This window comes from Mustela lutreola, chromosome 2 (genome assembly GCF_030435805.1).
Source record: "Mustela lutreola isolate mMusLut2 chromosome 2, mMusLut2.pri, whole genome shotgun sequence".
Lineage (NCBI taxonomy): Eukaryota > Metazoa > Chordata > Mammalia > Carnivora > Mustelidae > Mustela > Mustela lutreola.
In genome coordinates, this window is record NC_081291.1 from 152558792 (window position 1) to 152571840 (window position 13049).

A 13049-nucleotide genomic window follows, 5' to 3' on the forward strand; every position below is an offset into this window, starting at 1 on the left:
CTTGAAAGTGAGGTAGTCAGGGACCGTCTTCCTAAGGAAATAGCCTATTTTGAGAATCTGAAATTTCAATAGGGAGTGACTCCATCAAGAGGTCAGGAGGGGAATTAGATAATGATGTTGTATAGGCTCTTCTCTTTGGGTAGGAAGGAGTAGGTGTTGTTGGAGGGTCAAAAACAGTGTTTTGGTGAGTGCTGTGAAGTGTGTAAACCTGGTGATTCACAGACCTGTACCCCTGGGGATAAAAATATATGTTTATAAAAAATAAAAAATTATATTAAAAAAAAAAAGAAGTCAAATTTCAGGGAGACCCAAACTGAAGAAACTTAACAAATAATCAAGAAGTATTTGTGTTGTGTTTAAATATCAATAGTAATAATACCATATGTTGCAAATACTTAAATAAGACCCTGATTCAAATTTCTCTCATTCCAGGCAGTTTGTGGAGATATGGTAAAATCAGAAGCATTTTTACTAGCTTCCTAAATATATTTATACATTTTCAAGATATTAAACTTGTCTGGCATCTTTTTTCTTTGGGATTCCCCTCAGGAAATCCTGTTACCCTAGCCCAAATTATTTGCAAATATTTATTTAGAGCTTTTCTAGTAACCAGTGTCTTATCTGTGAGGCCAGTTTCCCAGGAGAACATTTCCAAGATGAATTGAAAGTAAGGAAATACAGTAGCAAATTAGTTGACAACCTATGACTAGTACAGAGACTGGAAAGAAAGATGGTGTAGGTAGTTTGAATTAGATTCCAACAAGGTAAATTGTGTTTAATTTTAAGTTATAAGGCCAGAAATTGTATGTTACAGGTTTACCAGAAGTTGCTTTCTTAGGAGCATGAACATATGTACAATGAAATAAAGAGGGGAGGGTAAAGACATGTGTTTTACCCAAAATAAATAAAAACAGAATGATACCTTAATGAGAAAACAAAACAAAACAAAAAAAACAAAAACAAAAACAAAACAAAACAAAACAAAAAAAAAACCAGCCAGGGCAGTTGGAACAGAGAGAAGAAAGGAGAGAGCGGTAGTGGATGACATTGGAGAGGGCCACTGTCAAAGACCACACTTAGGCACCTTCTGAAGAGCAATGGAAAGCCATTTAAGGGTGTTTAGCAGTGAGTGTTTTGAAAAGATCACTCTGGCTGCTTTGTAGAGCTATGACTGGAGTGGGTTAAGTGGGTTTAGGAGACTGTTGCAGAAGCCTGGGCTTGATGGCCGTAATTTGAGTTAGTGTTATAGCCTCCTTGGAGATGGGGAGAAATGTAAATATTTGAGAAGTCATATCTGCATTTTCTTGCTAAACTATTTGAATAAATAGCTTCAAGCTGAACTTTTTTTACAGAGGTTGGGTTTCTGTGTTTGTGTGTTTCAATCATTACTAGCACCATAAAATCTTGAGAGTTGGAAGGGATATCAGATTCTTGAGTGTGTAACTCTGGTTAGAGATGGAGTTATAACCTGCTGAGATTTGCACAACTAAAACCTACCTTATCCATGCATTTGTTGAGTAGAAATAAGAGGATATTATCTATGTAGATTTATGTAGACTTCACAGTGTCAGCCACTTTGTATATATTAACTAATCTAATTCTCACAACAAACCTATCAGGCAGGTGCTATTATTACACATAATATTATAGATGAAGCATAATTGGAGACATACAGAGCTGACCAATTTCTAACAAATAAATGGAAGAGCTGGGATTTGAACCCGAGAATTTGTCTTAAGATTCATTTGGGCAACCCCAGTGGCAAACTATGATTCTTAGGTCAAATCTGATCCACTGTTTTTGTAAAGAGAGCCAAAAAAAATTAATAATTTAAAAAAAGTTTTAAAAGCATTTAAAAAAAAGAATAAATATAAAGAAGAATCACGACAGAGATTATATATGGTCCACAAAACCCAAAATATTTGCTTTTCGGCCTCTTACAGTGAAAGTTTGCTAGTCCCTGCACTATGCTAACCATTACTAAGAAGATATAATATGTTCTTTTAGTAGAAGGTTGAGAGTCATTGTTAAAGGACTGGTCATAAAATGAGTTAGTTTTTAGAATTATTTTTCTTGCTATCTGCAAATTTTAAAAATTGAGGACTGGTTTGACTTTGTGTGGAGAAAGTTTCTTGGAAAGATAAACTTATCTTTCCATAATAGGATCAAAAGCAGCAGGGCTAATGCTGAGTTAATTAATGTGATGACTGTCATTAAGACATTGAATTTCAGATGACTTTTATGTGCTGGTTTAGCATTTGGAGATGGTATATTATCACAAAACTTTGTCTTTAAAACCCATGGTTGCTTTTGAAAAGAAAAATTAGGTCAGCACTAAATATTGATAAATTCTGCTCTTATAGCAACAACTATTTGGAGAAAGAATGCCTCTTTAACAATGTATTTCTCCTGCCTCCAGAACTGCATTAATAAGAGAGAATATAGCATACTGATGGCATTTCTAGATAAACTGACTTCTTGGTTTCTTGAGAAATTCTGATATTCATCTGAATTTTTATAGAGAGCTATATATTTAGCGACTTCATATTTACTAAATCTTATTAGAATGACAGGCACTTGGATTGTAAAGATGATTACAGAAGTTTTTGTATGTTGTGGTTTTTTTTTTTTTTTTTTGCCATGGTGTGAATTTTCATTGATAAATGGTGGTTCTAATCTACCACACTTATAGATGCATTATGTGTTTCTTCCTCATGCAAACTGTATTAATCTATTTTATGATAGGACCAGACTGTGGCAATAGAGGTTACATTTGGTCACAGTTAAACTTCCATTTGCCTTTTCTTTGACACCATTATAGATTGGTTTTGGTAATGGTTGATGGGTGCCCCTTATTCAAGCCCATTTCCTTCCTCCATCATCTCACATTATCGTTTTGGTTGTGGTGCATGAATTGAGTGAAGTACTAATAGTAGTTTATTAAATTACAATCTTTTGGGTTAGACTATTTCTGCTGTTTCATCCTTCTTTTTACTTATTTAAATGGTTAAGAGTTTCATATTGAATATTTTTCTGTAATTTTTCTTATTGGAAGATTAGGGATTGTGTATAAATTTGAACTCTCTTTAATTGTAGGAATTTCCAAACATATACAAAAGAATCCAGTTTTAACAGTCATCACATATGGCCAGTCTTATTTAATCTTTATGCTCCTCCTTCATTGCCTCTTCTCAATCTCAGACAATTTTAAAACAAACTGTAAATACTGTATATTATTTCATTGGGTAAATACTTAATATGTGTCTCGAAATTATGAGGACTCTTTAAAAAATCAATGCTATTAGCACAATAAAAAAGTAGCAGTAATTTCCTAGACAACAAATATCCAATTAGTATTCAGATTTCCCTAATTTTCTCAAAAATATCTTTCTGCAGTTAGTTTTTCAAATTAGAACCCAGCTAAACTCCATGGTTTACTTGGTTGAATTATCTCTTAATTCTATTAATATACTATATTAGTTTCCCTTCTATTCTTTTCCCTTTTGCCACTGATTCCTTAATCAATTGTGAAATCAAGTATGTATCAAATTTATTAAAATTTTGATAGGGTACTTCATAAATGGTGACCAAGTTAGACTCTGGAATTGATGGGTGAAAACTTATGAGTGGTACATGTCAACACTTTCTTCTTTTATTGCTCCCAATTGAGTAAGATTTATTTCTCATCCTAGCAATGATGCTGAATAACAGGTCAGAGGAAACATGCTTATATGTAATGCTATTAAACATAACTTTCTTTAACAAAATTACTAATTCATTATTTGTTTTTGATGTTTTTGTTTTTGTTTTGTTTTGTAATTAGAAACAATAGTAAAACAACAGTAGTCCTTATTTGGCAAAAGATTGCCAGACATAGTCAGACTACACATTTTAAATTTTGCCTTCTGAGTCATTGGATTTGGTAACATTTCTGTCTACACAGTGGTCTGGCCAAGATTACTTTTCCTATTAAGGATGTTGAAATCCTTGCTGTTAATTTCATACTGAAAATAGTAAGTATCCAAAATCCATCTGACCAAAATCTAAGCTGGTGGATAATTCTTACGATTTGTGTATAACATATTTACAAAAAATCTGGTATTCTCTTTCAAAATTCATTGTGAATGGTAGTATATCACATTTTTTCAGTCAGTTAAGCCTTGTTTGAAACTTTACAAATGAAATTTTTTTTTTTAAAGAATGGTTAGTTTAAAAAGCACTCTTAAAATATATTCATTTGGGGCCTGACAGCTTTATGAAAATAACTTATTTTTCCTTAAATTTTTTCTCATAATGGTGAAAATTATGTGAGATACACCTTTTTCCAGGAAAAAAAAACCCTAAGAATATTGATATTTATCTCGATGGAAATGTTTTCTTTTTTTGGTTGACTAATGAATGTTGAATCTGCTATTTCTTTATATGTATTGCACCTATATATTGTATTGTTTTATTTATTTAAAAAATTTGATGGAAAATTATTTTGGTTTATATGGAATTATTTCTAATTAAATTCTTTTTTTTTTTTTAAGATTTTATTTATTTATTGGACAGACAGAGATCACAAGCAGGCAGAGAGGCAGGCAGAGAGGGGGGGGGGAAGCAGGCTCCCTGCTGAGCAGAAAACCCGACACAGGGCTCGATCCCAGGACCCTGGGATCATGACCTGAGCTGAAGGCAGAGGCTTTAACCCACTGAGCCACTCAGGCACCCCTCTAATTAAATTCTTTAATGCATTGATGCTATTTCCAATAATTGCCTATTACTTAGAAGACATTTATAAATTTGTGGATTTTTGGTTATTGGTAACAGGCAAGTGAGAATCAAGCAATACAGCTCAGTGCTTAGAATGTTGAAAAGATGTTAATTTTTGCTTTCTTAGTCCATGGGTCCTTCCATGTCCTATGGTTAAAAGAAATGTCCCAGCACTTTTGATATCTGCTAATGTATTTGCTTCCTTTGTATATTTTCCAATGTGCCTTTTCCTGATAAAGATTCTCCTTAATAGCTTTTATGGATATTTTGAAATGATTTCTTAAATCTACCTACTCCTACTAAGAAGTGGTTTTATGTTGGATAGAAAATAATCATCATCCTTTATAAAATGGTGACTAAAAGCTGTGTATTTACTAGAGCAGTGCTGATTTGGTTTCCTTTATTTGTTAAAAAAACGATGTACTGACTGTGATGTCAATGTTGCTGTGGCTTTTAAGAGTTCATTACAAAAACTAACAGGAGATAGGCGGGTAGGTTTAGTGAGGACTCTAATCGCTATTGTAGGTTGTAAAGTGGGATCATTTAAACTCTTGGTAAACTATCTTATGTAAGCCCTTCTGTCTTTGCAGATAAATTATTAGTCATAACTGTAGCAACGAAAGAAAGTGATGGATTCCACCGATTTATGCAGTCTGCCAAATACTTCAATTATACTGTGAAGGTATGGTATATCTTTTTAATTCATGGAGATGTTAGAATATATGACTAAAGTACATTTTTTCATAGTAGTAACAATACCACCACCACAATCTGCAGTCCACACAAGGGAGTTGAAATTTGTTGCATAGTTGTTGAGTTTCTGTATATAGTTGATTGTCTTCTGGGTATACTTTGACATTATTAATACTGTGCCACTTAGATAATTTCTTCATATTTGATAATGCTTTATATAAACACATTATATAAAACAACATAAAATATGGTTTTATATATATATATGTTTCTTTTGAGGGGTCATATATAAGCACAGCATAACAGATTTGACAGTAATGTTTTTCACTTACTTTGAAGGATTTTTTTCTGTAATGGGTGTGTCTGTCATAGTCTGTTTCTTTGTCTATAGAGAATTAGAAACATGGCTGTGAGGAGAATAGCTTTTCTGTCCCATTATTGAGAGTTGTTCCTCCTGTTTTGTTTTAGAGGAGTTTGGGAAGGTTATAAAAGTATAAAAGTGTTTTTTAGAAGACTGACCTCCAGGAGAATATCTCGTTGATAAATGATCAGAGGAAACCTGGGGACTTTGGTAGAATTAGTAAACTGAGTGTGAAAGGCCTGCCGTTTTTATTTACTTACATTTTTTTAAATAGAAATGAGGATCTGTCAGCCAAGTCTTTTCACAAATAAGAGGTGGATGGGGAGGTATCCCAAGTAGGAAAACAAACCAGCCAACTAACCAACAAACTGAACACATTTACAAACCTCCCCTCCAAAACCAACCAACCTAAAACCAACCAACCAAACAAAAAACAACTTAAAAAAAAAAAAAAAAAAGAAGAGCAGAAGATTGTTTTGCTTAGGGAAAAACTGAGCTGTTTTAGTATGTAATGTAGAAATAAGGTGGAATTCACGTACATAACCCCTGGGAGACTAGGTACAAATGTTAATATAGAACAGCTGTTAAGGAGGCTGAGCTCTGCTGGAAAAGAGATCTAGTGTTAACAACCAGATGTTTAGTGTGGAATAAATGAGCAATAGGTTAGAAGTTTGTTAGGGTAGAGGAAAAATATAGTAGTATGTACTGATAGGAGACATATGGAAGTAACAGTGAAATCAGAGTAACATAATGCTGAAATCCAGTAAGTGGGGGGGAATCTTTATAGAGTTTGGACTGGGGAGAGTGTGGGATATTCCTTATATGTGAAGCTGTTTGGAACTTTATATATTGTATTCTGTTGAAACCATATAAGCTAGATATTACTTCATTTCTAGGTAAGGAAAACTTGCCCTAGGGTGTATAGCTATGAAATGTCAAATTTTGGAACCAGCCCATTTGAGTGACTCTTGCTGTCTTCCCAATCATGAAATGTAATAGTTCTTAAAGTGTGGACCACAGAACACCAGCATCAGCATCATCTGGGGATTTGTTAGAAAGGAGATTCTCAAGGCTGCTATCAGACCTACTGAATCACAACCTCTAGCAGCAGGACCCTGTCAGAGACAGTAGGATCCTATATTTTTTTAAATATTTATTTAAGAGAGAGAGGTCATGTGTAGGAGGAGCACAGAGAGAATCTCAAGCAGACTCTTTACTAAGTACAGAGCCTGATGTTGGGCTCAATCCCATGACCCTGGGATCATGAATGTGCCACCGAGGCACCCCAAAGCAGTCTGTGTTTTAACAGACCCTCTGTGTGATTTTGATTCATACTAAAATTTGACACACTGATAGAGTGGAAAGAAAATAGAGAATAGAGCTTAGCGTGGTGCACTGCGCAGAGTAGGCTTTTGCATGTGGCTGGGTCTGGTATTACTGTGATATTGGAGAAATCCAGAAGGGTTTTGGAGTGGAAGTATAGCAAACACAGGGTTATAGGAAAGCAGTTTTTAGGACAAAAACTAGCAATTCTACTAGACTAATAATTCTTCTAGACTAGCCTCAATATGAATCCAGATGCACATCAATTTTGAGTTTTCTTGGTAGCATTTATCTCCAACCTGCAGTAGAGATGGTGATCAAGTAACAACTAGAGATCTGAGGCTAGGAGCCCCATAGGCTTTGCCAGCCAGGTTTATATTTGGTTCAGGGTTTAGTGATGTTGGAGCTAATAGTATTTATTTTCTAATAAGCAACAAAACTTAAAGGTAACCTACTGAGTAGGAGAAGATATTTGCAAATGATATATCCAATAAAGAGTTAGTATCCAAAATATATGAAGAACTGATACAACTCAATATTCAAAAAACAAATAATCCAATTTAAAAAAATAGGCAGAAGACATGAACAGACATTTCTCCAAAGAAGGCATCCAGATGGCCAACAGATACATGAAAAGATGCTCAACATCACTCATTATCAGGGAAATGCAAATCAAAACTACAATGAGGTATCACATCACACCTGTCAGAATGGCAAAAATCAAAAACACAAGGGAAAGGAAGTGTTGGCAAGGATGTGGAGAAAAAGGAACCCTCTTGCACTACTGGAGGGAATGAAAACTGGTGCAGCTGCTATGGAAAACAGTATGGAGGTTCCTCAAAAAGTTAAGACTAGAACTACCCTATGACCCGGTAATTGCACTATAGGATTTTTACCCCCCAAATATAAAAACACTAATTCAAGGGATACATGCCCCTCTATGTTTATAGCTGCATTATTTATAATCACCAAATTATGGAAGCAGCCCCGTGTTACCACGCGTTTCCAAAGTGGGAGCCAACTGCTGAGCCTAAGGCAAACAGTGAGGAGAACAGCTGTAAGTTTAACTTTGATTAACTGTGCTTAGGCAGTTTCTTGCATTGATAAATTATGATGCTTTTGAGGGTTATGGGAGTTTTAAGATTTATAAGGTAAAGTAAGTGACATTGGACCTAATGCCCTCTGTCTTTCCTTGAATGACCCATATGATTCAGTAGGAAAATCATCCAAGGGCCCTGTCCAGGAGTTACTGAGCTTTCAGTGTTCATCATACAGATTTGCTGCCAGATTGAAAAGTGTTATGGAAATTTCTGTATTTTCTTTTTTATTTTATCTGAACAAATTAAAAATAAGATATGAGAAATACTATCTGTGCCGCTGCCCCCCCCCCCCGCATCTCTTGATCTCCTTAGATTAGACTCTCCTTTTGAAATGGTAAAATTAGGAATGGCGTTTTATGGGGTGGATAACATTGAAGAATCATGACCTGACCTGTGCATCAAGTGTTTTTCTCTGTAGCATTGTGATTTCGTGATTTTGTAAAATGTTGAAAGAGTGGATACTATGTCATACTCTACAAGTTGTTGATGACTTCTCGCTTTTATGTTACTGTCATCACTTGAGTTTTACTCAGTGATACATGTTGATTTCATTTATAGGTCCTTGGTCAAGGAGAAGAGTGGAGAGGTGGTGATGGAATTAATAGTATTGGAGGGGGCCAGAAAGTGAGATTAATGAAAGAAGTCATGGAACATTATGCCAATCAAGAGGATTTGGTTATTTTGTTTACTGAATGGTAAGAGAAATACTCTATAGATTTTTAAGTTTACATGAAATTATTTATAAAAAGTGTCAAAATTCATATTTGTAGATTATATATTAAATTATTTTATTCATAAGGAATTATTATTTAAAAAGTAGATTTTACTCATGATTATAAAACCATGGTCTGATATAATTGTGTAATGGATTGAATCTGATGAATAAGCAACAATGAGAAAACATGGCATGAGCTAACATTTTTATGAAATTCATATTTTAATCCTAACTTGAGGTAGAAGAAAGATCATGTTGAGCTTTTTCTGTTGAGAATAACTCAGTGGATCCTGGTCAACCAGAAAGAAACAGATCATGAAAAGCTATAAGTGAGAAATGAGAAAGCCCATTTTTAAAAAGAAAAGCCTTTCGAATTTGTGAATATCTTTTTGCATATTGTTTTACTTTCCTTCTACCTCATTTCAAGTGTCCACTGTACGTCTTTACCTTCTTTCTACAAGTTTTTATAATGTCAAGTTGTCATGAGTTATTAGTGATTGTTACCTTCTTTCTTCCATTTTTTTCTACCTTTTTATTTTTATTTTTTTGGTCATTGATTGCTCATTTCAAATCCCCATGCACTTTCCTCTGTAACTTAGGACAGTTTATTTATATCTCCCCCTCAATTTGTGTGTTCGCTTCAGCAGCACATAAACTATATCTCTCCCTCAATTTGAAAATCCCAAACCATAACTTATGCAGATATATAAATAAGAAAGGCATAAATTTTAAAATGAAAATAGACGTAATGAAGTCCTGGTGCCATCAACCATTAAAAGTTGAGAGGCTCTGTATACTTGCTTCATTAGAATTCCCTAATGTCTACCAGGAAGGAAATAAAGTTCTGCTTATAGCTAACCTGTTCTTGCAACATGAAATGTGGGATAGCTGTTATCAGCTTGCATACTGGCAATTTTCCTGCAGAATCTATTATTATATATTTTTTATCCTTGAGAAAAAGAGTAGAAAGCTCATAATAACTGTTCAGATGAAATATTAAGTATGTTTTGGTTTAAAATTACCATGGATTTCAAACAACCATTTTGGTGAGCTTGCACTTGCCACATGTACATTTTGATCTTGACTTTGAGGCAAATTCTGCTTGTGAAAGTTACCACACATGTGTCAGTAATGGTTTTAGACACCCAAGCCTCCTTTTGTGTTTACAGAAGAACCTCTTAACCTCCGCCTTTACCCTCCTGCCCCATTCGACCTCCTCCCACCACCACTCACAATCTAAGATTTAGCCTTGGGAGAAGCTGATGTAATAAGATGCAGGGATACTTTGAGATATCTGAAAACTGCTTGAGGTTGCATTTGTTTATTCAGGTGATATGTTAAGATCCAGCTTGACAAAAAAGACAACAGTAGGATTTATTTATTTGGGGGGAGGGGCCAGAGGGAGAGGAAAAGAGAGTCTTTTTTTTTTTTTTTAAGATTTTTTTTTTTTTTTTTTTTTTTTTGTATTGGAGAGAGAGCATGAGAGAACACAAGCAGAGGGAGCAGCAGAGGGAGAAGGAGAATCAGGCTCCCCAATGAGCACAGAGCCCAATGCGGGACTTAGGTCCAGGACCCCGAGATCCTGACCTGAGCTGAAGATAGGCACTTAACCAACTGAGCCACCAAGGTACCCTGAGACGGAGAATCTTAAGCAGACTCCATACCCAGCACAGAGCCCAATGCAGGGCTTGATTTCACAATCCTGAGATTATGACCTGAGACAAAATCAAGAGTTGGTTGCTTAACCAACTGAGCCACCCAGATGCCCTTTAGAACATTTCCAGTACCTCCAAATAATCCCTTGTGTTATTTAGATAGGTTTTTGTGAATTAATCTGGAAACAATTTATAACATTTCTTCCATGGGAATATGTATTCTAAACTGTCTTTTGGATGAACATTTAAAATTAAGAGACTAGGGCGCCTGGGTGGCTCAGTTGGTTAGACAACTGCCTTCGGCTCAGGTCATGATCATGGAGTCCCGGGATCGAGTCCCACATCGGGCTCCCAGCTCCATGGGGAGTCTGCTTCTCCCTCTGACTTTCTCCTTGCTCATGTTCTCTCTCACTGTCTCTCTCTCAAATAAATAAATAAAATCTTTAAAAAAAAATTAAGAGACTAGATATTTATAAATGTACTCTGTAGGGTAAGATTTATCGTATTTAATTTAGATATAAACAAATATTTGTCAAGGGTTTGGGTTCTTAAAATGAAAACTGAAGCTATTCGTATAAGAAAGTACTACAAACTTTTTTCAAGTTATTTCATACTGTAGTGTGTGTATGTCTGTGTATATGTGTGAATATAATTTAGATGTTTTATAAATCTGACACTCTCTTAATTAGAGCAACTACCAATAATTATAATGAATTTGATGACTTGTAACTGAGGAGTGTGAGGAGTTCTTTTGGAATTGACTCATAACAATTTTGAGGACAAATATTGTAGCTTGTAGCTGCATATTCCCTTAAGGAGAAAAATTATTCCATAATGATTTTATAATTCACTTTAATCAAGGTATCTGAGCCCTTTGAGTTTTATTACAAGGCACATTGCAATACTTTTAGAATTACCTTGTAAATTATGTGTTTCTTTTACTTTAGTCACATTGAAGACAGATGGTCAGATCTAATAATCATTACATAATAAACAGAGTTTTTTCCTTTTTTGTTTTTTTAGAATAATGTATAGACCAGTATGTAACAAAGTAAATTAGACACGAATTGAATATCTCCACAGGCTTGTTCTGTACTAGATACAGTAAATTATAAACTAGCAGAATCCAGACCCCAAAATAAGCATGAGGTAGAATATTTTGGGTATCAGATTAATGTCCAATGAAAACTTTGGTTATTTCTTTTATTCTTTTTCTTTTAGACTTAAGAAAATTCCTTTTTAAAAATTTTGTTTCATTTTTTCAGTGTTCCAAGATTCTTTAGAAGTAATTAGAAATAAAGTTGGTATAATTATTTGAGTTTGGATTTGGACAAAACAGAAATTTCTGTTTTTTTGGTGGTGTTGAGTATAATGGCATTAAACAGAATGCAGATGGTGCTACATTTTGAAAGACTCTCAATATGTGAGATATTTAAAAGACTTATTTGGTGGGGGTTATTGGCCTCACCAAAAAGGAGTATTTCCTTTCTGAAAATATCAAGAATTTTGGTAGATAGAGACTCCTCCGTTCATTTAAGTATTTGTTTAAATATAATTAACTTTATGACTTTGAGGTAACATAAAGGAATTGACTTTGCTGTTTATAAGCTCTTGCTATTTAATGATATTGGTAAGGAAGACTGAACTTAAAAACTTAGAATTGTAGTAAATGTTACAATACAGAAGTCAATATAGAATTAAAATGAATATAAAGTAAAGCCATAATTATAGTAGTTTTCTAGTTGGCTCTGTTCTGGGACATGGATTGGGGATAAGTAGCACTGCTTCAAAATGCAGGGATAATCTTAGTCATACAAATCTTTTCTGTGTTAATGTGTATGCCTTACCTCTTGTATGTTACTAGCTTCCATTCACTTATCATCTTGGATTCTAATTCTCCTTATTTCAGTGAAGTTGGGGGATGTACCTGATTTAAATATTGTCTGGGTAAATAGCAAGGTATCCATAAATATTAGCTAACAGAAACTTGCATTAAAAGAGCGAGGAATAGTTCTTCCAAGAGGAGAAATAGAGTGGATGTTTTGAAACTGTTTGTAATTTTTTTAAAAGATTTACTTATTTATTTTTGAGAGAGAGTAGGAGAGGATCCGAGGGAGAGACAGCCCCAAGCAGAATCCCTGCTGAGTGGGGCTCCATTCTACAACCCTGAGCCAAAACCAAGAGTCAGCCCTTAACCAACTGCACCACCCGGTGCCCTGTAACTGTTTTACAGTTACATGGATTTTCTTCATTCATTTCTTCATTCATTCACTCATTTAGAGAAACAAAATGATTTATAAAGGAAGGAAAGCATCCAAATTTTCTAAATCTCAAAGATTGAAATTATTAGAAAAACAAATTTTGATTGTCAGAAGTCATGAATATGATGCTTCTGGTCTTCCATATCTAGGCCAATGTTTCTTTTTTTTTTACTTTATCTAAATATT

At 34.4% G+C, this 13049-nt stretch overlaps 1 protein-coding gene across 2 annotated transcripts in view; it reads left to right on the forward strand.

The window, feature by feature from the left end:
- PLOD2 (procollagen-lysine,2-oxoglutarate 5-dioxygenase 2) overlaps positions 1-13049 on the forward strand; it is a 96227-nt gene that overhangs the window by 37561 nt on the left and 45617 nt on the right. For both annotated transcript variants that reach the window (XM_059163838.1, XM_059163837.1), the window contains exons 2-3: positions 5346-5437; positions 8791-8927. In XM_059163838.1, the coding sequence (XP_059019821.1) occupies positions 5346-5437; positions 8791-8927 (229 nt within the window). The remainder of the gene's footprint in view (positions 1-5345; positions 5438-8790; positions 8928-13049) is intronic.